The sequence below is a fragment of the Rhincodon typus genome, chromosome 40, assembly GCF_021869965.1.
Source record: "Rhincodon typus isolate 14 chromosome 40, sRhiTyp1.1, whole genome shotgun sequence".
NCBI classification, from domain to species: domain Eukaryota; kingdom Metazoa; phylum Chordata; class Chondrichthyes; order Orectolobiformes; family Rhincodontidae; genus Rhincodon; species Rhincodon typus.
In genome coordinates, this window is record NC_063371.1 from 16945641 (window position 1) to 16972509 (window position 26869).

Genomic DNA, 26869 nt, shown 5'->3' on the forward strand with positions numbered 1-26869 from the left:
CAGTTACTATGTTCTATGTTTCTGAGTTACTGTGAAAATTATTCAAATCTCATAATTGCTGAATGAGCTACATCACTAGACTCGATGATTAGGCAACTGAGAACATTAGAAGGAACTCCAAAATAGCACAGATTCTTGTGACAAATTCTCAATTTGTGTTTAGCATTAAAATATAGAAGAATTGAAGGTGCCCAAACAATGTGTTTAAGTAAGCAGCAATGATCAACCAAATTACTTTTTAATCTTTGTCTGTTGTGGGAAGTCCTACAAATCTGTTAATCCAGGTTAAATTCATGAGCACTTAGTGAAGCTGGGGGCTAATAAAGGGACACTATTATCTGTCATAAGTCATTATCAAACAAGCCCATGAGCGTACAAACAGTGATGGGCAGGTAAAGACTGTCTGTCTGGTCAAGCTTTCTTGTCCCATACAATTTCAACATACTCCTTGTTTGATACGGACTCATTTGATCTCCGAGGAGAAGTAGCACAGAGCATAGAACACAGGAACAGGCCCTTCAACCCATGATATTGTGCCGAACATGATGCCAAATTAGACTAACCCCTTCAGCCTGCCCTTGGTCAGTATCCCTCCATTCTTTGCATATTCACGTGCTTATCTAAAAATATCTTAAGAACCCATGTTGAATCAGCCTCCACCACTACCACCACACCTGGCAGCGCTTCCCGCACTCCTATCACTCTGTATTTTAAAAAAAAAACTTGCCCCTCGTGTTTCCTTTGAACTTTCCCCCGTCACCTCAAATGCATGCCATCTAGTCTATAGACATTTCAATTCTGAGAAAAGAATTATGACTGTCACCCCAGTCATAATTTTAAAGACTTCTATCAAGTCTCTCCTCAACCTCTGCTGCTCCAGAGAAAGTTTTTCTAAGCCCAAGATTTTCTGACCTCTCCTCATAGTTCATATCCTTTAATCCATACAGTATCCTAGTATACCTCTACTGCACCCTCTCCAAAGCCTTTACATCCTTCCTGTAATGTGGGACCACAATTGAATGCCATACTTGAGGTTTGACCTAACTAAAGTCTTATAAAGTTGCAACATGATGTCCTGACTCTTGTACTCAATTGCCCGACCAATAAAGGCAAGCATACCATACGCCTTCTTTAGCAACCTGTCTACTCGTGTAGCCACTTTCAAGGAGCTATGGACTTGAACCCCAAGATCCCTCTGTACATCAATATAGTTCAGGGTCCTACCATTAACTGTATACTTTTCCTTAACATTTGATCTCCCAAAGCGTAACACCTCACACTTGCCCAGATTAAACTCCATCTGCCACTTCTCTGTCCATATCTGCAAATGATCTATATCCCGCTGTATCCTTTGACAACCTCCCACACCGTCCCCAACTCCACCAATCTTTGTTTCGTCTGCAAACTTAATAACCCTGCCCATCTACATTTCCATCCAAGTCATTTATATATATCACAAACACCTGAAGAAGGAGCGAGCCTCTGAAAGCTTGTGTTTTCAAATAAACCTGTATGACTATGACCTGGTGTCATGTGATTTTTGACCTATATCACAAACAGCAGAGGTCCCAGTATGGATCTCTGCAAAATGCCACTACACACGGACCTCCAGCTTGATAAACAACTTTCCACTGCTACCCTCTGCCTTGTATGGGCAAGCCAATTCTGAATCCACACGGCCAAGTCACCGTGGATCCCATGCATCTTAACCTTCTGGTTGAGCCTACCATGAGGGGCCTTGTCGAAAGCCTTCTGAAATCCATGTAGATAACGTCCACTATTCTATCCTCATTGATCACTTTTGTCATCTCCTTAAAATTCAATCAAGTTCGTAAGACGTGACCAGCCCTGCACAAAACCATGCTGACTGTCTCTCTTTCAGTGATGCTTTTCCAAATATGCGTAAATCCCATTGCTAAGAATTCTCTCCAATTATTTCCCAACCACCAATGTGAAACTCACCAGTCTGTAAATTTCCTGGATTACCCCTATTTCCCTTTTCAAATAGAGGAACAACATTAACTCCTCTCCAGTTCTCCTGTCTCCTGTGGCTAATGAGGATACAAAGATCTTGGTCAAGCCCCCAACAATCTCCTGTCTTGCCTTTCTCAATAACTTGGGGTAGATACCGTCAGCCTCTGGGGACTTATCCACCTCAATGCTCTTCAAGAGACCAACACCTCTCTTTCTTGATCTCAAAATGCCTTGGAATATTAGTTATGTTCCACACAAATCTCACTATCCTCCATATCCTTCTCCTGGGTGAATACTGTTAGATTTCATATTTTTCAATGAGAGTCCAAGTCGCAGGGCTGATTCCTGGTGACCTTTATTTGCTTAGTTAGGGCATACAGCACAAGGGCACAGCAAAAAAAAGTACACCGACTTCAGAATGTCTTATACATTTTAACTTAAAGCGCACGCTCCCCTTTGATTATTACTGGTCAGCAGAGCCAAGTTGTTGCCCTGTGATTGACTCCGTCATACAGCATCTTCACTGAGATGGACAGGCTTGAGGCCCAATCATGTTCCCTCATGATGTTCTTGAGGCTTTTCACAATAGTCACTGTCGAAATAACATTTGCCAGAACTGCCAATTAATTAGATCAGGAATTTTAAGTTTCTCATTACAGGGAAAACAAAAGGATATTGACTTTTGATCAGTTCCAACAAAGTTATGTGGTTTAGCTAACAAGTCATTCTGAATGTCTGAAACAAGCGACAGAGACAGATGAAGCTTTTTGGCTGTGCTTGCTGAATTGTTAATTGTTAATCATTTTGTGGTCTGGTTTGAATCCTTTTACGAACTCATTTGGATCTATAATTATTGATTTAACAACTAGCTAGTGTGAGGTAGTCAAATGTGCTGTGGCTCAAATGTTGTTATCTTATGTTCCCCTCCCCCTTTTCTGATGAAGGGTCTAGGCCCGAAACGTCAGCGTCTCTGCTCCTATGGTGCTGCTTGGCCTGCTGTGTTCATCCAGCCCTGCACCTTGTTGTCTCTTGTTATCTTATGTGTTAGCTTCAAATGTTCTATGGCTTACAGGGCTATATTGTTCTCCTTGTTAAATGTTTTATCTATGTCTTGTGTGTCAGTTGTGACCTCGAGAAAATGTTGCTGTCAGCAATAGTTGTGGGCAGCCATCACAGACATTTGGTGCTATTCAGTTATGGGCAGCCCTAACAATTACTAACACAATGTACTCACTTAAGATCTCACCCACATCCTCTGCCTCTAAGCACAAGTTCCCTCCTTTTATTATTGAGTGGTCCTACCTTCTCCCTAGTTATCCTCTTATTTTTAATGTCTGTATAGAATGTCTTGGGATTCTCTTTAACCCTACTTGCCAAGTTTATTTCATGGCTCTTTCTTGCTCTCCTACTTTTCTGCTTTCTTTATATTCTGCACAGACCCTGTTTGATTTTGGATTCCTAAACCTTACATATGCTGCTTTTTCTCTTTTGACTAAATTCATAACCTCTCTCGTCATCCAAGGGTCCCTTACCTTGCCGTCCTTGTCCTTCCTGCTTACTGGAACCTGACAGTCCTGAACTCTCATCAGGTTTTTAAACAGTTCCCACATGTCAAATGCAGACTTGCCTAATAATAGCTCCTCCCAATTAACACTCCCTACCTTCGGCCTAATACTGACATAATTTGCACTCCCCAATTTAGTACCTTGTCACAAGGTCCTGACTTATCCTTATTCATAGCTATCGTAAAAATTAGAGTTGTGATCACTGTTTCCAAAATGTTCTCCCACAGAAAGGTCAGTCACCTGGCCAGACTCATTAGCAAGGTGCAGAATGGCCCCTCCTTTTTAGTTGGACTATCCACATACTGTTTACGAAACCCTCTTGGATGTACTTATCAAATTCTGCCTCGTCTTAAATTTTTTATTCTAAAGGAGTCCCAGTCAGTACTGGGGAAGTTAAAGTCACCCAGAATGACAATTCTGATTTTATTGCATTTTTCCATAATCTGCCAACATATTTGTCCCTCAATGTCTCAGTGGCTGTTGGGCAGCCTCTCATATAATTCTATCAGAGTTATTGCCCCCATCTTGTTTTTGAGCTATACCCATATTGCCTCAGTGTATGAGCCCTCCAGTCTGTCCTCTGAGTGCAGATGTAACATTCTCCCTGATTAGTAATGCAACCCTCCACCTCTTTTACTTCCCTTTCCATCTTATCTAAAACAATGAAACCCTGGCATGTTGAGCAGCCAGAGATAGCAAGAACGGCCAATGCTGGAGTCGGAGATAACACAGTATGAAGAAGGAGGAACACGGTAAGCCAGGCAGCATCAGAGGAGCAGGAAAGTTGACATTTTGAGTCGGGACCCTTCTTAAGAAATCAGGAAGAAGGGTCCCGACTCAATGTCAACTTTCCAGCTCCTCTGATGCTGCTTGGCCTGCTGTGTTCTTCCAGCTCCACACTGCGCTATGTTGTGCAGCCAGTTCTGCCCCTCTCTCAACCAAGTCTCTATAATGGCCACAACATCATAGTCCCATGTACTGATCCAGGCTCTAAGCTCATCTGCCTTACCTATACTCCACCTTGAGTTGAAATAAGCACACTTCAGCCCATTGGTACCATCGTATTCATTTACCTGTCTCTGCTTGCCCTTTGTCTGATTTACTGGTCCTTACTTGTACCTTCCCGTTAATCCCTCCACTTGCAGACCTGCTGCTCTGGTTCCAAGCCTCCTGCCACTCTAGTTTAAACCCTCCCGAATCTTCCTGTGAGGTTATTGGTTCCCCTCCAGCTCAGGTGCATCCTGTCCCTCTTGGACAGGTCATCCCTGCCCCAGAAGAGGTCCCAACGATCCAAGAACCTGAAACCCTGTCCCCAGCTCCTTACCCATGCATTCATCTCTTCTGTCTTCCTTTTCCTTGCCTCACTAGCACATGACATTGGTAGTAACCCAGAGATGGCTACCATCAGCCTCTTTCCTAACTCCCTGTACTAAGTCCACAGGACCTCTTTTTAACAATGTACGCAACAACCTCTGGCTGGTCCCCCTTCCCCTTCCCCTTCCCCTTAAGAATTTTGTGCAACCACTTAGAGACATCCTTGAACCTGGCACCAGGGAAGCAACACAACTTGCTGGAGTCTCGAATGTGGCCTCAGAAATGTTTGTCTGTGCCCCTAACTAGTGAGTCTCCTACCACTATTGCTTGCTTGGATCTTGCCGGACCCTGCTGCACAACCTGCAACAGGACTGGTTACTGCTGTTAGGTGCCTCTGAGAGGCGATCTCCCCCACGGTATCCAAAATGGTGTAGCTGTAAGAGAGGGAAATATCTACAGGTGACTCCTGCACTACCTACCTGCCTGCCTTTCCTGGCAGTCACCCAGCTACCTGACTGAAACTGTTGGTGTGACTAACTCCCTGTAACTAGTGTCCATCACACTCTCTGCCCCCTTGTTATGCTCCTCAGTGTGTCCAACTGCCGCTCCCACGAATCAACACGGGCTGTGAAGAGCTGCAGCCGGTCATACTTCCTGCAGATATAGCTGTCAGGGACAGTGAAATGCTCCCTGATCTCCCACATCTGTGCTTTACAGTAGAAAGATAAAGGAATCTTACTTTGCTCACCTTACTCACAGAAGCCCAGTATTCGTCTAAGCCCTCACTTATACAACTAGGCACTAAGTGGCTACTTAAATTACAATGCAACCATTACCAACAGACCAAATACCCTCTAGGCTACAACAAACTTCCTAACAGCCAGCCTCAATCATTCCCTTTTTTTTGGTTAGAGGAGGAGGGAAGCATGGAAACACTACAGTAATTTAATGTTTGGGGCTTACTGGTCCTTGACACCGAGTTCTTCTTCACCCTACTGATCAGTCGTGGTGACTGAGCTGACGTCTCCCAGAATTTTTTTATTATCGTTTCAAAAATCTGCTTTATTCATTAAAAAAGTCTCTTTTTATACATTGTCACAAATGCAGTTCGGTTCTGTACTGTTGCATATTGTGTAAATAAATAAACCATTGTACTTTTGATCTTGCCAAAAAAAACCAGAGACCTCTCTTACACATGCAATGCTATATTTACGTACATTTGAGCCCCTTGGAGGGTCCAATAACTGCACAGCTCCCCATCTACCTCCAGCAGGAAAACCTCGAGTGGTCCTTCTACATTGCGCCTTGATGGCGGCTGCCCCAAGTTTTAGTGTGTCCCTTAGCATGTCGTCCTCAACCTTGGAATGTGCCAGTCTGCAACACTCAGTCAGGGTCAACTCCTTGTCTGGAAAGACCAACAAAGTTCAGGCAGACTGAAGAGCGTTTTTCACCAAGTTGATGGTCATCCAAGTACAGTTGATGTTTGTCTGGGTGTGCGTCCCAAGGAACAGACTGTAGAGCACAGAGTCCCATGTCATGGAGCTGCTTGGGATGAACCTCAACACAAACCACTGCATCTTCCTCTAGACTTTCTTGGCAAAGACGCGTTCCGGAAGGAGATGTATGACAATCTCTATCCTCCCACAGCCACTTCGAGGGCAGCATGCGGTGGCGCAGACCAACCAGGCGTACATAAAGGATCTCACAGGTAGTTCCCTTCTCACCACCGACCTGGCAATGTCTTGGTGCTAGTTTAAAAAGTGCTGATGATGAGCATTCTGGCAAATGGCTTGGACAGTCTGCTCAGGGAACCATGCGACAAGATCCACCCTCTCCCAGAACGCTCCTGAGCAAAATCGCTCAGCCGTCCTCTGTCGAATGTCCAGTGAAAATACAGGCATGCAAAATTGGGGAATAGAAAGTCAATAAGTTATTCACCGATCTTTTCTAGGTCATCAAAACTAGTCCATGAGATCACTGGCTCAGAATCACCTACATTTTTGTCAGAGATGATATCATTCCCAGTCTGAAGCAAGCTCCATTTTGCTTTCAGGACATCAGCAAATCAGTGACAACTGCTCAAGATGAGCACGTTTTTGAGATTTTGGCCATTGACTGGGGAAAAGAATAATCTCCTGAAATCCAGCCTAGATCAGTTTTTACACGGGTTAAAATTATGGCTTCTGTGCTGTAACTCATTTAATTGCAACAAACTTTGCTGCAACACCGTTTACTCCCTGCATTATATCATAATCCACACTCCGATAATCTTTGCTTCTATGAAGTAGAGTCTCATGTTAGTTGATAAGCATTTTGTTGTCTACTGTTGAGTTTAGTTTCTCTGCTCTGCACCTTTTCCAAAACTTTTCTATTAACCAGTAAATGGCAGGACCAAAACTGGAATCTGTTTTCCAAGCACAGGCCCTGCAAGATAGTGTACAGGGCAAGATGCCTCATCAATCAGCCTATGAATGTACTGAAATGACTAATTATCATTTCATGGCATTATTCATGTCCTTTTATGGATGTATGCCCCAGAGTTCTGCCTATTAAATGCCCTGGCTCATTGTGATGCTTTTCTTTTGAAGTATGTGTGACTATAATGTATTTGCCCATAACTCTGCACTTATCCAAGCTGAATGTAATTTGTCAACCGTGAGCCCAAACTACTAATACATGAGAAAAAAAGACTTTGAGACAAGGGCATGTAATTTGATGGAATGTTACACGTGCATTTTCAGTGGATTTTCAGCAGATGATTGATATCGTGGCACACGGATATCATTTGCTACAATGGGTAAGGCAGAAGCCGGATGAAATTAAATAATATGTTTTGTTTCCTAAATAATTTTTTTAATCGCAGATCCATACTTTACAAATATGAAGTTCTTGACAAAGTGGAATGATTACCAACTGTTCAAATTGACAAAATTGTATCGGGACAGACTAGAACAAGCAATTGAAGAAGACTTGGATGAAATCAGCTCACAGTTAGCATATGAGAAGCATTTGAGTGGACAAGAACATCAGGTAAGTGGGTGGGGCAGAGAAACGGCTCGATTATTTAAAGGTGACACAACTAGCACAATGTCAAGTCTTAAAAGTATAGAGTAAAAGGACGTAAAGCAGAAAGAAATTAACGAGAAGAAATATTGTGAATCTGAAACTAGGGGCAAAACTAACAGATGGATTTCTTGGGAACCCTGCTCTGAAAAAGTTGGTGGGAAATGCAACCGTTCTCCATTGGGCTTTTCCACACCCGTTTCTTGATCACAGAGACATTAGTTGGCTTGGGACAGATTTTCTGCCCCAAAGCTCCAGGTAAATCAAATGGCTCGAAGATATCTGAACCCTTCAATTCCATAAGCACCTGGGATGCCAGAGCGGGTGTGTAGTGGACAGAAGTAGCAATTGGAAATAGGAACTCTGAGTGAGCCCCCACAACTGCCATCAACCCCTTCTCCTTTAATGGCCCACTTATATCCACATTGGCATTCATCCTCAGATGTTAGGAAGGAGGACTTTTCAGGGTTGACAGTTTCCTGAGTTTGCGGTTATTGCTTCTAGTGCCCATTTCAACGCAAGGTGGTCTATAAAGTTTTATTTCTACTTTGAAACTGATTGAATTGTTTCAAACTGCTATGTCTTGCTGAGTCATTTCAGAGAGTACTTAAGAGTCAACCACATTGCTTTGGAGTCACGTACGTCAGACTAGGTGAGGACAACAATCTTCAGCCAATTCGATTCACTCTACATGATATCAAGGAAAGGCTGGGTGCACTGGATACTGCAGCGGCTGTGGGCCTTGACAGCTTTTTGGCAGTAGTATTGAAAATGTGTTCCCCAGAACTTGCCTCATCCCTAGCAAAGTGGCTCATAGAATTGTAGATTCATACAGCATGGAAACAGACCCTTCGGTCCAACTCATCTATGCCAACCAGTTTTCTCAACTAAACTAGTCCTATTTGCCTGTGTTTGGCCCATATCCCTCTGAACCTTTCCTATTCATTTAGCTGTCCAAAACCATACCTGCATCTACCACTGACAGTTTGTTCAAACAGTGCAAAAGAGGGCCTTTGGCCAATCAAGTCTGTACCACCAAAAATATACTACTGTCTACGCTATTAATCCTACTTTCCCACTAGCCCCATAGGTTTGAATGTTATGACACCTCAAATGCTCATCCAACTACTTTTAAAAACTGAAAGAACTGTAGATGCTGGAAATCTGAAACAAAAACAGAAATTGCTGAGCTGAGGAAGGAGTACTGGATCCGATACAGTAACTGATTTCTCTCCACAGCTGCTGCCAGACCTGCTGAGTTTTTCCAGAAATTTCTGTTTTGGTACTTTATAAATTTGTGAGGTTTCCTGCCTCAACTACCCTGCCAGGCTGTGCATTTGAGTCTACACTGCTCACTTTGAAATTATACCTCCTTGTCATTGACTCTTCAACTAAGGAGAACAGCTGCTTTCTATTCATCTTGTTCATGCGCCTCGTAATCTTAGATGCCTCTATCAGGGCAGCCCGCAACCACCTCTGCTCCAAAGAAAACAACCTGAGCTTGCCCAGCCTCTCTTTGTTGCTAAAATACTTCTCCTAGGCAACCTGGTGAATCTCCTTTGCACACCTACTCCAGTGCAATCACATCTTTCCTATAGTGTGGTAACCAGAACTTCACCTGGTGCTCCAGCTGTGGCCTAAACAAAATTCTGTACAGGTCCAACATGACCTCCCTGCTTCTATAATCTGTGCCACAAGTAGTAAAGGCTAGCATCCTGTATGCCTTCTTAACTACTTTATTATCTTGTCATTCCACTTTCAGTGTTATTTGGACAATCCCCAAGATCCAAGTCCAAAGATGTGCAGATTAGGTGGATTGGCCATTGTGAATGCTGGTTTACAGGGATAGGGTAGAGGGTGGGTCTGGGTGGGATGCTCTTTGACAGGTCGATGTGGACTTGATGCGCCAAATGGCCTGCTTACACACTGTAGGAGTTCTACCATTCTTCTGTTCCTCTCTGAGGTTCCTAGAGTCATGTCATTCATTCACTACTGCCTTGTCTTGTTCCTTCTTCCAAAGTGTATCAGCTCACATCTATCAGCCACTGATCTCCCCATCTGACCAATCCATTTATATCCTATTATAACGTAACATCATCCTCCTTCTAGTCAAGCAGCTGACCATTTTTTGTGTCATCTGCAAAATTATTTATCAATAACTTCACATTCTCATCTACCTCATTTATGAATATCACAAATAATAAGGGACCCAGCACTGATCCCTGTGGTACACCACTGCACAGCACGCTTCAGTCACACATCCTTCCACGGGAATCCTGTCACTAAACCAGTTTTGGATGGAGCTTGCCATGTTACCCTGGATCCCAAGACTATTTCCTCCTTTATCAGTTTCCCTCATGGGACCTTGTCAAATGTTTTGCTGAAATCCATATAAGCTACATCAACTGCTGTCCCTCATCTAAACACTTGGTCACCTCCTCAAAAAATTCCATTCTGTTGGGCACAACCTCCATCTGACAAAGCATCTTCCGTGTCTGAATGGAAATTAATTCTCTCTTTCACGACTTTCTCCAATAGATTCCTTACCACTGATGTTAGACTCACTGGTCTATAGTTCCCTTGTCTATCTCTACCACGTTAGCTGTCCTCCAGTACTCTGGCAGTTCCCCTGATTTAAAAATTTGGGTCAGGGCCACTATAATTTCCTTCCTCGTCTCCCACAGCAGTCTTGGATACAACTCATCTTGGCCTGTGAGGTAGGGCCTCTTTGGGACCAAGGGGCCAATCTGTGCTTGAAGCTGGAGGACATTGGTAGAGTGTCTTTACTCGGGAGAAGGAAGATGCAACTGCAGAATTCAAGAAGTACTGTCAAGTTCTTGAGCAGACTGATATAAGAAGTGAGGAGGTATTGGAAGTTTTGGTAGATTTAAAAGTTGACAAATTTATTATATTTTGACTGAGTGTGGCATCGAGGACCCTCAGCAAAATTGGAGTCAAAAGTGTTTCCCATGAAGGAAAAGTCTCTGCTGATGAGAGTCTTACCTGGCCCATAGGAAGATGGTTGTGGTTGTTGGAGGTCAGTCATCTCGGCTGCAGGTCATCTCTACAGGTATTCCTCAGGGTAGTGTCCTAGGCCTAACAATCTTCAGCTGCTTCATCAATAACTTTTCTTCCATAAAAAGTTCAGAATTTGTAATGTTTTCTGATGATATTACAATGTTCAGCAACGTTAGCAACTCGTCACATGCTGAAGTATTCAATGTTCATATGCAGCAAGATCTGAATAAGATGAGGCTTGTTACTAACAAGTAGCAATAACATTTGTGCCACGCAATAACTATTTTCAACAACCTACCATCCCACCTTTAACTGAGATGGCAGTACATCATTAAATCTACTTCTATCAATGTCTTGGGGAGTACTATTGACGAAAAGCCGAAATGGCCTAATCGTGTAAGTACAGTAACTACAAGAGCTAGGAATCCTGCAGAGAGTAACTCGCTTCCTGACTTCCCAAAGCCTGTTCACCATCTACAAGGCTCAAGTCAACAGTGTTTTTGAATATGCCCCACTTGTCTGGATGGGTGCAGCCCCAACAACACAAGAAGCTGAACACCGTCCAGGACAAAGTAGCCCACTTGCTTGGCACCACATCCACAAACATTCACTCCCCCCATCACTGACAGTCAAGCAGTGCATACCATCTACAAGATACAATCCAGAAATTCACCTTAAATTTCACTACCTCCCCAGCACTTAAAAAAACTAACATTTCCCATATAGGGTCACGTTGCATTTAAATTAAAGATCTAAATTTTTATTGTTTTTATTGATTTACTTTCATCCTGTTTTCTCTCATTATCCAATCTTTCTTCCTTTCATTGTTGGACAAGGTAGCTGAATGGACATTGACTTAAATATTCTAATTTCCCAGGTAGACTTTGAAATTCTCATTCACAATTCTTCAACCTGATGGGGATACTTAATAGCTAGGTGTGGTCATACAGGTTCTTGGTGCTCTGTCAAGGATACTGTTCTTTGTCAAGACTTGACCAGGAGCAGCCTCGAGTACAAAAAACTCCAAAAAGTTGAACAAGAGCAAGTTAATAACTTAAGTTGATCAAAATATTCCCTATTTATTGAGTTTGTTTGTTTTTCCTTGTCAATAGAAACGGACCCTTCGGTCCAACTCGTCCATGCCAACCCGATATCTGAAATAAATCTAGTCTCATTTGCCTCTAAACCCCTTCCTATTTGATTGTAATTGAATCAGTCTCCACCACTTCATCTGGCAGCTTATTCCACACTCACACCATCTCCCGGATGGAAAAAGTTGCCCCTTGGATCCCTTTTAAATCTTTCCCCTCTGAACGAAAACCTGTATCGTCTAGTTTTGGGCTCACCAACCCCAGGGAAAAGTCCCTTTCTATTCACCCTATCCATGCCCCTCATGATTTTATAAACCTCTATAAGGTTACCCCTCGGCCTCCTACGCTCCAGCAAAAATAGCCCCAGCCTATTCAGCACTTCCCCATAGCTCAACCCCTCCAACCGTGGCAACATCCTTTGTAAATCTTTGCTGAACCCTTTTCAAGTTTCGCAACATCCTTCCTACAGCAGGGAGACCAGAATAGCATGCAGTATTCCAAAAGCAGACTAACCAATATCCTGTACAGCCGCAACATGACCTCCCAACTCCAATACTTAATGCACTGACCAATAAAGGCAAGAATACCAAATGCTGCCTTCACTGTCCTGTCTACCTGCGACTCTGCTTTGTATACAAGTGCTGCCCTGATTTGTCCTCCCAAAATGCAGCACCTCACAGTTATCTAAATTGAACTTCATCTGCCACTTGTCTGCCCCTTGGTCCACCTGATCAAGGCCCCCTTGTACTCTGAGGTAATCATCTTCGCTGTCCACTACTCCACCAAGTTTGGTGTCATCTGCAAATTTACTAACCATACCTCCTATGTTTGTATCCAAATCATTTATATGACAAAAAGCAGTGGACCCAGCACCGATCATTTTGGCATACTGCTGGCACAGGCCTCCAGTCTGAAAAGCAACCCTCCAAACCACGCCCCCCCCCCCCCGTCTTCTGCCTTCAAGCCAGTTCTGTATCCAAATGGCTAGCTCTCCCTGTACTCCATGCAATCTAACCTTGCTAACCAGTCTACCCATGAAGAACCTTGTCAAACGTCTTAGTGAAGTCCATATAGATCATGACCACTGCTCTGCTCTTAGCAATCCTCTTTGTTACTTCAAAAAACTTAATGAAGTTAGTGAGACACAATTTCCCATACATAAAGCCATTTTGACTATCCCTAATCAACCCTTGCCTTTCCAAATACATATAAATCCTGCCCCTCGGGATTCCTTCCAGCAACTTTTCCAACACTGATGTCAGGCTCACTAGTCTATAGTTCCCTGGCTTTTCCTTACCACTTTTCTTATATAATGGCACCACGTTAGCCAACCTTCAATCTTCTGGCACCTCATCTGTGGCTGTATCTCAAAAAGGGGCCCAGCAATTCCTTCCCTGGCTTCCCCCTCAGTTCTGGGGTATACCTGATTAGGTCCCAGGGATTGATCCACCTTTATGCATTTTAAGACATCCAGCTCCTCTGTAATATGGACATTTTTCAAGATGTTGCCATTTATTTCCCCACATTCTCTTATCTTTCATTTCTTTCTCCACACTAAACACTGATGCAGAATACTCATTTAGTATCTCCCCCATTTTTTTGCAGTTTTACACATAGGCAGCCTTGCTAATCTTTAAGGGTCCTATTCTCTCCCTAGTTACTCTTTTTTGTCCTTAAAGAATTTAAGGATCTTTGGTTTCTTATTTGCCAAAGCTGGTTATACCTAACATCATGACCTTTTTACTTTATAGAAAAAATGATTTCTTTCACCATTGCATTTAATTTCCATCCTCAACTATTGTTTAAATTGCACCTGACTTTCCAAATTCTGTGTCTTGTTTAGTCTTAACTGAGTGATTTTGTATCCTCTACATGACAAAGATTGCATGATTCTGCCTGCATAAGGCTATTGTTACTCCTATTTTAATCTCACAACTAATGAAACTCTCATTCACGACGTTGCCACCATTAGTTCAAATTATTTAATAGTATTGTTGTCAACCTTGCTCCACCTGTCAAACTTTGGTGGATCCAAAATTCTACCTGTACCCTGTCGCATTTGTGTGTAGCTCAACTACCATTTGAGAGCTTGATTGACCTGATTGGCTCATGGTCCTCATGTGACTCCAATTTAAAATTCTCTTCCTCCAGTTTAATTGTATTCATTGTGTAAACCTCAAACACCTTTTGATCTCTGAATACTCTCCAACATCATTGGAAATCTCTGTTCCTTCTCACTTTCTACATTCCCTCAGATCTCCCGATCGTCACCTTATCAGTGGTGTCTGAGGTTGAATTAAGCAAGTTGAAGTGGTGACTATAGACCTGAATGTCAAGAAACGATTAGGTTATTGGAGGTGTCATTTGTGGAAAACATTGTGTCATGAGTACTGTTTTCACTTGTGCCTGCTTCTGTCTGAGTCTTGTTGCACACTGTAAAAGATGATTGTTCCAAGGGTTCATGCCTAAGAAACACTTGCAGTGATGCATGGACCTGAGATAATTGTTCTCCTACAGGACAGCCATGTTCCTTTGCACCAGGTATGAGTTTATCCAGTGAAGCATTTTCCAGAAGAATGGTTTTTGATCTGAAAAATGAGCTCTAACTTGAAGCGTGCAACAGGCTCAAAAGGCTGAATAGCCTTCTGATCCCAGTTCCTAAAATGTTTGCGGAATGTTGACGTGATGGTCAGAATTGATTCGGACCCGATCTAGTGGCTGTTTTCTATGCTCAATACAACTTTGGAATGCCATCACTGAGCAGATCCTTTCAGTCTCATTCACGGTCTCTATCTCTCATTCTACTCCTCAATATATTTATTGATATTTTTTACAGAAAGTCATTGAGCTCATGGAGAATGGAAACCGAGCAGACAGTTCCAAACTTCTCCTAAATCTGGTGATGGGGAAAGGCTCTGTGGCTCGAAGGATGATGTGGGAATGCTTTGTGAAAATGTGCCATAGGTTACCGAAGTTGGATAAAATACTTAACGAAATACAGGAACTTGGTATGGTTAAATCACAGTGAACTCAATTTCAGATTCCAATGCTGTAGATTTTGCTAAAATGTTACAAAGATTTGATTTCATGGAATCTAAATGATTTAAAACAGGTTTTGAACCATTTGATAGAATGAACATGGCCCAAGGTTTATCTGAAGTCCCCAGCAACCTGAAAGGTAAGAGGTAAAGAAATGGACATTTCAAATTGTTTTATTTCGCTTCCGAAAATGTTTGATTGTAGAGGTTTGGTGTTTCAAAATCTGCTTATCAAATGTTCAGAGCCTGGGAAACTCAATTCAAAATTATTCATAGCCATCCCACATTGTCAACTGTTTTGAAGAGATTCAACCTACATGAATCATATGTTGTAAAAATGTAAATGTTGTGATATTTCATCAAATCAAACTGTTTATCACGTCTACTTTGAATCTTATCTTATACAGGATTTTTTATGTATGAGCTTAGGACGTTTGCTTCATTGACTAGGCCAGCATTTTTGCCCAAAACGCAGTTAAGAGTGAACTGCAGTGGTGTGGGTCTGGAGTCACACGTAGGTCAGACAAGGTAAAGAGTATGGATTTTATTCTCTAAAGCACACTAGTAAACTAAATAAGTTTTTGTGACAGTTGACTGTGGTTACGTAGTCATCAGCACATTCGCTATTTCAAAAGTGCAGACTATTATTGAATTTAAACTTTATCACCTCCCATAGTGGAATTCAAATCCATGCCCCCAGAACATCAGCCCAGGTTTCTGGATTGCTAATTGAGTGACATTACCCAATGCCAAAGGAGCAGATCTAAGCTCTGCAGTCCTGCCATGTCAGTTGTGAATGGTGGTGGACAATTGAACAACTCACTGGAGGAGAAGGCTTCACAAATATCCTCATCTTTCATGACGGAAAAGCCCAAAACATCATTGCAAAAGGTCAGGCTGAAGCATTCACTACAATGTTCAGCCAGAAGGGTCATCTGGATATTCCATCTCAGCCTCCTCATAGCTCCCCAGCATCACAGATAACAGTCTTCAGCCAATTCGATTCACTCCACATGATATCAAGAAATGGTTGAAGGCACTATATGCTGCAAAGGCTATATGCCTAAACAACATTCTAGCAATAGTACTGAAAGCTTGTGCTCCAGAACTTGCTGCTCCCCTAGCCAAACTGTTCCAGTATAGTCACAACACAGCATCTAATTGATAATGTGCGAAATTGCCCAGCTATGTCCTGTACACACAAAACAGGACAAATCCAACCAGCCAATTTCCGCTCGAACAGTCTTGATCATCAGTGAAATGTTGGAAGGTGTCATCAAACGTTGCTATCAAGCAGGACCTGCTCAGCAATAATCTGCTCAGTGACACTCGGTTTGGGTTTTGCTAGGGCCACACAGATCCAGACTTCATTTACAGCTTTGGTTCAAACATGGACAAAAGAGCTTGAATTTCAGGTGAGGTGAGAGTGATGGCTCTTGACATTAAGACCACATTCGACTGAGTTTGGCATCAAGGAGCAGTAGCAAAACTGGAATCAATGGGTATCAGAGGGCAAGCTCTCCACAGGTTGGAATCCTACCTGGCACATAGGAAGATGGTCATGTTTGTTGAAGGTCAGTCATCTCAGCTCCAGGACATCTCTGCAGAACTTCCTCAGGGTAGTGTCCAAGGCCCAACCAGCTTCAGCTGTTTCGTCAATGATCTTCCCTCCATCATAAGTCAGGAGTGGCAGTGTTTGCTGATGATTGCCCCATGCTCAGCACCATTTGCAATACCTCAGATAATGAAGCAGTCCATGTGAAAATGCAACAAGATTTGGACAGTATCAAGGCTTCAACTGACAAGTCTCAAGTTACATGTGCACCACACAAATGCCAGACAATGATCATTTCTAATCTTGTCACCACCCCTTGACATTCAGTGGTGTTACCATCACTGAATTCCCCACTATCAAAATCCTTGAGATTACCACTAACCAGAAACTTGACTGGATTTGCCATGTGAACACCGTGGCTACAAGAGCAGGTCGGAAGCTATGTATTCTCGGGTAAGTAATTCACCTCCTGACTCCCCAAAGCCTGTCCACCATCTACCAGACACTAATCAGGAGTGTGATGAAATACTCCCGACTTGCCTGGATGAGTGCAGCTCCAACAACAATTAAGAAACTTAAAGAAGCCACCCAGGACAAGGCAACCTGCTTGATTAAAACCTCGTCCACTTCTTCCATCACTGACACTCAGTGGCAGCATTGTGTGTGATCTTCAAGATGTACTGAAGAAATTCACCTTGAATCTCAACACCTCTCTGGCATTCAAAACTAACATTTCAAGATGTACTGCAGAAATTCACCAAAAACAGCACCTTCCAAACCCACAATCACTACCAACTGAACGGTCAAGGACAGCAGATAGATGGGAACACCGCCACCTCCGAGTTCTTCTCCAGCTGTTCCTTCACTGTCTCTGGGTCAAAGACCCCAGTAAGATCCTGACGCACTGTGAAGTCCCGCACGCACAGGACAGGATCCTGACGCATTGTGAAACCCCGTGCATGCCTGGCAGGAACCTGATGCACTGTGAAATCCTGTGCACGCCTGGCAGGATTCTGGTACACCATGAAACACTATACATGCCTGGCAGGAGTCTAGTACACTGTGCAATCCCCTTCTTATGATATTAAAAAATATTTTTGCATCATTGTCATGTTTACTATATGGATATTCGACCTGTGCACGTTGTTTTGAGTCTGCAGTTGCCCCTTACAGAACAAATTGTCAGAAACATTTTAGTCACCTCTCAAGTTTGCTCACAATCGGGCACTAATCTAGGAAAAAATGCCATGAAAATAATGTTCTTGGTGATGAGGACATTTTTATCTCTTTTCACATTGATCGTAAAATAGTTCATATATGCAGGGTGAAAATTCTTCTGCTCAAATCGTTATCCTTTCTTTGGTGCAATTCAATGACTTATGGAAAAATATTTTCTAATTTCCAACATTGCATTGTAGAAAACTCGGAAAAAAATTTAATCAACAGAATGGTGCTACAGGTTGAATGCTTTCTATTTTAAGAATATACTTAGTGAAGCGTGGAGTCATTTTATTTTTGACTCAAATACATTTAGTTTGAAAGGACATTGCATCAACAGAGTTACTTGTTGAATGCATGAAACAGCTGAAAAATCTATTTAAAGATTTGTGAACAATTATAAATTCTACTCTAACTCCATTTAAAAGTTTGCTGATAACTCCATCACAGTGGGTTGGATCTTAAAGAATGATGAGGCAGTACAGGAAAGTGACTTTAGTGGCATGGTGTAAAGACATTAAACTCGTTCCCCGTAATATCAGCAAATGGAAGCAGCTAGTCATCAATTCAGGAAGCAGCATGGAGGACACGTGCCTGTCTGTATCAACGGATGAGGTGAAGATGATGAAGAGCTTCAAGTTCCTTGGAGTGAATATCACCAACAGTCTTCTGTCCATCCACGTTGGTGCTATGGTCAAGAAAGCACGCCAATGCTTCTACTGCCTCAAAAGGCTTAGGAAATTTGGCATGTCCACAAAGACTCTTTTTCCAATTTTTATAGATGCACCATAGAAACCATCCTGTATGGATGCACAACAGCTTGGTATGGCAGCTGCTCTGTCCAAGACCGCAAGAAATTGCGGAGAATTGTGAACGTAGCCGAGTCCGTCACGAAAACGAGCATTCCTCCCATTGACTCCGTCTACATTTCCCGCTGACTTGGAAAAGCAGCCAACATAATCAAAGACCCCTCCCACCCCGTTATACTCTCTCCCACACTCTTCTGTCGGGCAGACGATACAAAAGTTTGAAATCTGACACCAGATTGAAGAACAGCCTTTTCCTACGGTTATAGACTTTGGAATATTTTAAAGTTAATCTTTCTCTGCACGTTCTCTGTAGCTGCTTTCTGTTCTGTTATCCTGATATACTTAGGTAAGGTATGATTTCCCTGTATGGCGAACAAAACAGTACTTTTCACTGTACCTTAGTACATGTGACAGTAATAAATCAAATCCAAAACTAAGGAATATCTCAGGGCAGTCATGTCCCTGTTACAGAGAGAAATTCCTCTAGCAGCCCACAAAGTGTACATATAAAAGCTTGGGAAGACAATGACGTAGTGATATTATTGCTGGACTATTAATCCAGAAATGCAGGTAATGCTCTCAAAGCAGCTGATTTGAAATAAATTGAGTTGAATTCAAGACATTAGATTGTTTTCATTCAAATTAACTAATTAAAAGTCTCATAATGAAACCATTACTAATTGTCATTAATTCCCATTTGGTTCACCAGTGTGTTTCTTTGGGAATTATATTTGCTGTGATTAATACTGTAATGTGTGACTCCAGTCCTACGGCAATGTAATTGACTCATAGTTGCCCCTCTGAAATGGCCAAGCAATCTGCTCATTTTGATCATACCACTACAAAGCCTCAAAAAAAGGAATAACCCAGACAGACCATCTGGCATTGAGCTGGAATCTGAAGCAAGAACAACAAACTTGGACCTGTCAATGCTGCAAAGCCCTCTTTACCATCATCCGCAGGATCATTCAAAATTTGGACATAGTCATAACGCATCATCACCGTTCCTACAGGGGAAGTAGCACAGTTGAGTACAGTCAGGAGGGAGTTGCCCTAGGAGTCTTCCAAATTGATTCCTGACACCATGAAATCTCATGGCATCAGATAAAGCATGGGTAAGGAAATTTCCTGCTGGTTATCAAAAACCACTTAGAACTGAGCAATAAATCTTCATCAAGCTAGAATCATTTATTAAAATGTGTAGTGAGATATACTTGCTAGTATTAACCATGAGTGATTGAGTATTTCGTAAAATACTGGAATTAAATGAGTTATTGAACATTTTTTGTCTTATCCATGAGGTTTCCATTAACTGAGATTTAACATAAATCACAGGTCCAGTAAAGGTTCATATTTAAATGCTACAGTAGTTCACTATTTTACAAAGTGGAATAGGGAAGTTTTTTTTTAATTCCAGCATGACTAATATTGACAACCACTTTCTATCTAATTGAAGCTGTTCAGAAGAAACACAAGGAGGCTCTTCAGGTACAAACTGAAACACTGCGAGTAGACCCAATTCTAATAAAGGAGAAAGTGAAGACTTTCCAGCTGGTTGATCAATACACTGAGCTAACGCTCATTTCTGCTGTTCGAAACTGGACACTTGTAGAGCATGAACTGCTAGCAAGAGGCCGAGACCATGACGAGTGGAGAGAAAAACATCTCCAGAGAGAAGTAGAAAAAATCCGTATTGATCACTTGTTCCAGAGCAGTTTTTCCTGGGTAGGATTTTTGCTCCAGAAAGTAAGGAACTTATTTTGGCAATCCAGTTCAGGGAGTTCAGCAGTGGTGAGTGGAGTCCCAGGGATTGGGAAAACAACAATAGTGCAGAAGATTGTTTATGACTGGGCCGTTGGCAAAATATACCCACACTTTCAATTTGTTTTCAGCTTTAAATTCCGGGACTTAAACAGTATTAACTGCAGGATTAACCTGAGGAATCTGATATTGGATCAGTATTCTTACTTTGGGAATGTTCTGGGAGAGCTCTGGAAGAACCCAGAGGGTCTGCTGTTTATATTCGACGGTTTGGATGAATTCAAGGACAGAATCGATTTTGCTGACAATCAGAGAAGCACAAAACCTCAGTCTATGTGCACAGATCCTGAATGCTGGTGTGAAGTGTCTGACATTGTATACAGTTTAATCCAACACAAGCTGCTCCCAGGATGTTCAGTGTTAGTAACTACTCGTCCCACCGCATTGCATTTATTGGAAAAGGCTGAGATCAGTGTCTGGGCTGAAATCATGGGCTTTGTTGGTGATGAGCGGAAGGAATATTTCAACAATTGTTTTAAAGATCAAAATGTGGCAGCAGCTGTTTTCAGATATGTGGAGGAGAATGAGATCATGTACACCATGTGCTATAACCCTTCGTACTGCTGGATCCTTGCCCTGTCACTGGGTCCCTTCTTCACACAAAGAGACAGGAAACAGAAGCACGTTCCCAAGACCATCACCCAACTATATGCCTACTATATTTACAACATTCTGGAAAACCATGGCCGAGAGATTGAAAACCCCCGTGATGTGTTACTGAAGCTTGGTGAGATGGCCTTCACTGGAATCTCTGAGAAGAAGATTGTGTTTACAAATGAAGACTTGATCCAGTACAATCTGCAACCCTCCCAGTTCCTGTCTGGGTTCCTAATGGAACTATTGGAAAGAGATGATTCTGTTCACAGTGTAGTTTATACATTCCCACACCTCACCATCCAAGAATTCGTAGCTGCACTTGCACAGTTCCTCACTTCAAATTCTGGGGACATGCAAAAACTCCTCAGTGATGCACACAGAATGGAAGATGGGCGGTTTGAGATATTTCTTCGTTTTGTTATTGGTCTTTCTTCTCCTCAGTCATCCAAGCCTCTGGCAAAGGTTCTTGGTCCATTTTGTCACAAGATAATCTGTCAAGTGATTGATTGGGTGAAGGAGATGGTTGGGGAACAGATTAGAAACTCAGCAAATAAACTTGATCCAAGAAATCTCTTGAACACATTGCACTACATGTTTGAGTCTCAGAATAAGAAACTGCTGCAGGAAATTATGGAATCTGCAGAAAAACTTACATTGTGTTATTTGAGACTGACACCAATTGACTATCTGGTCCTGTCTCATGTCATTGAATTCTGTGATTCAATAAGATGCCTTGACATGCGGAATTGTTATATTCAGTATGAAGGACTGCAGCGGCTGAATCCCATACTCCACAAATGTCGTGCGTTGAGGTAATGATTTTTTTTCCCCTAGCTATTCAGCAAATTGTTGAAAAGTCTTGTTTTGATTGAATTCTCTGGGTACAGGCCTTAGACCCTTAGACCCCAAGATCATGAGACTGCATCTTTCAAACCCACAACCTCTTCCATCTAGAAGGGTGAGGGCAGCAGATACTTGGGAACACCACACCCTGCAAGTTCCACTCCGAGCCACTCACCATCCTGACTTGGAAGTATATCACCATTCCTTCATTGTTGCTGGGTCAAAACCCTGGAATTCTCTCCCTAAGGGTATTGTGGGTCAACCTAAAGCAGTGGACTGCAGTGGTTCAAGAAGGCAGCTTACCACCATCTTCTCAAGGGCAACTAGGGAGTGGCAATAAAGTGCTGGCCCAGCAGCAATGTCCACATCCCATGAGTGAATAATTATAAAATTCTAGATCGGCTAAGCCAGAAAGCAACCAAAAGTAAATAAGTGGATAGCTTGGGGGAAACCTCAATACCATGGTGCTCGAGGCTATGCTGGGAAGAGAGAGAGAGAGAGAGAGAGAGATTACCTGGGAGGCACATTAGAAAGATAGTGGTGGTGGGTGATACGATATTTCGCATTCTAGATTATGGCAAGGTCACGAGCCCAGTGTGGTCTGTTACCTTCTGGATACAAGGATTCGGGATATAACATAAAATGTTTGGAAAGGGAGTGTGAAGAACCAGTGGTTGTGGTTCATATGGGAGCCAATAACATGGGGAGGACTTGCAGGATCAGTTTCAGGAGTAGATTAAAATGCAGGACCACTGGGTGTTAATCTCAGAAATATTACCTATGCCACGAATTTCACCATTTAGGCAAAGGCAGATCAGGGAGGTAAATGTGTGGCTTGAGGGATGGTATGGGGACAAGGTGGGGTGGTGGGGGATTGGGTTCAGATTTTTGGGACTTTGGGATCAGTTTCGGCAAAGGAGAAAACTGTTCAGAAGAGATTGGCTTCATTGGACCAGAAATGAAATAATCCTTTGGCTGAGAGAGTAAATAGTGTGGGTGTGGATTTAAACTTGAAAGGCAGCAGATGGGTTGACCAATGCTTTGAAAGTTCCAGTGAAGGAAATGAGAAAAGATGGGGAAACAGGGAAAAGGAAGTGATAGAAGATTGAGTGTTAACAGTGAACAAAGCAATGGTCACCTTCCAATGGGCAAGAAAGAGAGGAGGCCAGGGTTAAATTGTATGTATGTAAATGCACGGAGTATTGTGAACAAAATTGAGAAACTGGAAGCAGCAATTGCTGTAGGTAGATATGACCTAATAGCGTTGACAAGTCAGAACAGGACTGGGTACTTAATCTGGATTAGAAGATTTCTCATAGAAATGGTGCATATAACGGGAGGAGGTGTAGCAATCTTGGTTAAAGTTAACATCATAACTTTTGAATAAGATGCAGTTCCTGCTTGAGAATGTGTATGTTTGGAGGTGGCCTTGTTGCGTACTTATTATAGACCTCCAAATAGTGGGAAGAAAGTAGAAGAGAGCATTTGTAGGTAGATTATGGAGACAAGTAGAGCTGTGATATTTGGTGATTTTGTTTACCAAAGGGTAAACTGGGAAAAAGGTAGAGTATAGGCCACAGGAGGAGAGAAATTTCTGCCATGTGTGCAGAAGAACTTTCTGGAACAGTAAATTTCCAATCGTACGTTGGAGGGAGCTGTGCTGACTCTGGTCCAAGGAAATGAGGCAGGTCAAGTGGACAGTGTCAGAGTGGGGTGTATTTGGGTAACAGTGATCATAATATAATAAGATTCAATATTAAGTTGGAAATGATTAAAAACCAGTCAAGGTGGAAAATTGCAGATTTTGGGGGTCTAAAAGTTGAACCGGAACTAGTTGATTGGAAACACACTTTGGTGAATAAAATAGTGGATCAGAAATGGGAGAATTTCAAAGGGAGATGAATAAGGTGCAAGCTAGGTTCATACCCATGAGAAACAAATGAGGTATCCAAATCTACTGTACCCTGAATAACTAAGAATATTGTTGAGAAAATAAGGAAAAAAGGCATATGCTGTATACCAGAATGATGATAGCAACAGAAATCAGGAAGAGTATCTCAAAGTCTAAGACGTGAATAAGGAAGGCTGAAAGGAAGCATGAGAAATGGATGTCAGGCTGCACTAAAACAAATCATGAAATGTTCTTCAAATACATTAATTTTAATAAAAGACGAGTGAAAGGTAGAGTGGGGCCCATAAACAGTAAGCAGGTTCAGCTACTCGCTGAAGCAAAGGGAATGGCAGAGTTATGAGTACTTTGTTCTGTCTTTACCAAATTAGAACATGACAATGGCTCTTTTGAGCAACTGAGCAGTACACTGGTAGATAAAGAAGAGATTCTATAAAGGCTGTCGGCTGTCCAGGTAGAGAATAGGATGCAGCCTACGTTGCAATGAACAATGTTGACAGGGTAAAGAAGGATATTCTGTTTCCACTAGTTGATGTGTCAGTAACAATTTCAACACTGACATCAAGAGAGCTAGGAGCGAGATGAGGAGAAACTTCTCTCTTCAGAGACGATTTGGAATATGCTGCCTGGGAGAGTGGTGGAGGCAGATTCCATGGAAGGTTTCAAAAGAGACTGGATGTTTATTTGAAAGTGATTAATTTAAAGGGCTACAGAGATAGGGTTGGAGAATGGGATTAGATGGGTAGCTTTTTCAGGAGCTGGTACAGACACAGTTGAATGACCTCCTTCAGTACTGTAAAATTCTATAATTCTAATTAGTAATTTTGTGATGAATAAAAATCCATTACTAATTCCTTCGGGTAGGAGAATCTAAAATAGATCTTTGTGAACTTTAAGGAATATTTTGGTCTATTGCACAAAAATCTCGGATTTATACATTAGCAAGAAAAATGCAAAATTCCTCAAACTTTATAAGTTATTAATTGCTAAGATCTAGTATATTAATTTTGACATCAGCAAGTCAAAATAGACTGAGGCCATTTGAAGGATTTAAAAACTGCATTTATTTGATAATTTCTGAACATATAGAAAGTTGTGTAGAATGATATTGTTTGCTAGTGACAGGAAAAGCCATTCATTATCTTTTTAAGAGATAGTAGGAACTTCCGATGCTGGAGAATCTGAGATAACAAGGTGTAGAGCTGGATGAACACAGCAGGCCAAGCAGCATCAAAGGAGCAGGAAAGCTGACGTTTCGGGTCTAGACCCTTCTTCATCTCACTCATCTCACTCCTAGTCTCTTGATGTCAGTGTTGAAATTGTTACTGACACATCAACTAGTGGAAACAGAACATCCTTTACCCTGAAGAAGGGTCTAGACCTGAAACGTCAGCTTTCCTGCTCCTCTGATGCTGCTTGGCCTGCTGTGTTCATCCAGCTCTACACCTTGTTATCTCATTATCTTTTTAAACTCTTTTTAATGCGTTTGCAATATCCACGATAAACAAGTACTGTCCAGTTCTGAAAAAGTGTCATGCTGGATTCTAAATGTTAACTCTTTTTTTTTTTTTTTCTCTCTCTCTCTCTTCTCTGTAGTTGCTGCCAGACCTCCTGAGTTTCTCCAGCGTTTCCTGTTTATTTCAGATTTCCAGCATCTACAGTAAATTGCTGTGATTTAAGTTTTATCTAAGGTTTGATTTAATTTGTTTCTAACTCTCATGCTTAGATTAAGTTTTAATGAATTTGGAGATTCAGGAGTGAAATTACTGTCTGCAGCTCTGAGGAATCCTGACTGTAAAATAGAAGAACTGAGGTAAGTTAAGAGATTATGTGAAATTGTTTACCAAAAACTGGATGCTGGATAAAGCACACAGTATCTGCACATGCAAACTTATGAATTAGGGCAGGAGTTGTCCATTAGGCTCCGCAGGCCTGCCCATCATAAGAGCAGGCTGATGTGAGTGTGTGCTTTCAACTGCACATTTCCTCCTCCCTCTGTCATAATCTTTGTGTCCCTCATCAGATGAGATCCATCTATCTCTCCCTCAAAAATATTCACTGACACTTTGGCCAGTGCTTTCTAGAGTCAGAGTCATGCAGCACAGAAGCAGATCCTTCAGTCCAACCAGTCCATGCCGTACACAATCCCAAACTAAACTGATGCCAGTGCCTGCTCCTGGCCCATGTCCCTCCAAACCTAAACTATTTGTGTACTTATCCAAATGTTGTTTAAATGTTGTAATTGTACCTGCATCCACCACTGCCTCAGGAAATTCATTCCACTCGTGAAACATCCTGTGTGTAAAAAATTTGCCTCTTACGTCTTTTTTAAATCTCTCTCTTCTCATCTTAATGTGCCCCCTAGTCTTGACATTCCCCATCTTAGGGAAAAGACAACTACCATCAACTTGATCTATACCCCTCATTATTTTATAAACTTCTATCAGGTTACCTCTCAACCTCCTATGCTCCAGTGAAAAACATTCCAGCCTATCCAGCCTTTCCTTATAACTCAAACCTTCCACATCTGACAACGTCCTAGTAAATCTCTTCTGAACCCTATCCAGCTTGACAGTATCCTTCCCACAACTGGATGACCAGAACTGGATACAGAATTCCAGAAGAGGCCTCACTAATGTCCTGTAGAATCTTAATATGATTTCCCAACTCCTATACTCCAAGGACTGAGCAATGAAGGCAAACGTGCCAAATGCCTTTATAACCACCCTGTCTATATGTGACGCAAGCTTTAAAAAATTATGTATGTACACCCCCAGGTCCTTCAGTTCTACAACACTACCCAAGGCCCTACCATTAATCTACCCTTGTTTATTATTCAAAATGTAATACAAATGAACAAATGAAAAAGTACAGCACAGGAACAGGCCCTACGGCCCTGCAGGCCTGTGCCGATCATTTTGCCCGAATTAATCTAAAAACAAACCTGCCATTTTTTTTGATCCGTATCCCTCTATTCCCTCCTTATTCATGTACCCATCTAGGTACCTCTTAAATATCTTCAATGTGCCCGCTTCCACCACCTCTTCTGGGAGT

General features: G+C 42.1%; 1 protein-coding gene across 9 annotated transcripts in view; it reads left to right on the forward strand.

Annotated features, from left to right (window-relative positions):
• The window catches only part of LOC109919868 (NACHT, LRR and PYD domains-containing protein 12-like), a 79436-nt gene that overhangs the window by 40568 nt on the left and 11999 nt on the right, over positions 1-26869 (forward strand). For 8 of the 9 annotated variants that reach the window (XM_048618639.1, XM_048618641.1, XM_048618645.1 and 5 more), the window contains 5 exons: positions 7717-7883; positions 14862-15033; positions 15138-15203; positions 20102-21875; positions 25542-25628. In XM_048618639.1, the coding sequence (XP_048474596.1) occupies positions 7717-7883; positions 14862-15033; positions 15138-15203; positions 20102-21875; positions 25542-25628 (2266 nt within the window). Of the gene's footprint in view, positions 1-7716; positions 7884-14861; positions 15034-15137; positions 15204-16770; positions 19761-20101; positions 21876-25541; positions 25629-26869 lie in introns of those variants that run through there. The other variant, XM_048618648.1, reaches the window with a different exon arrangement.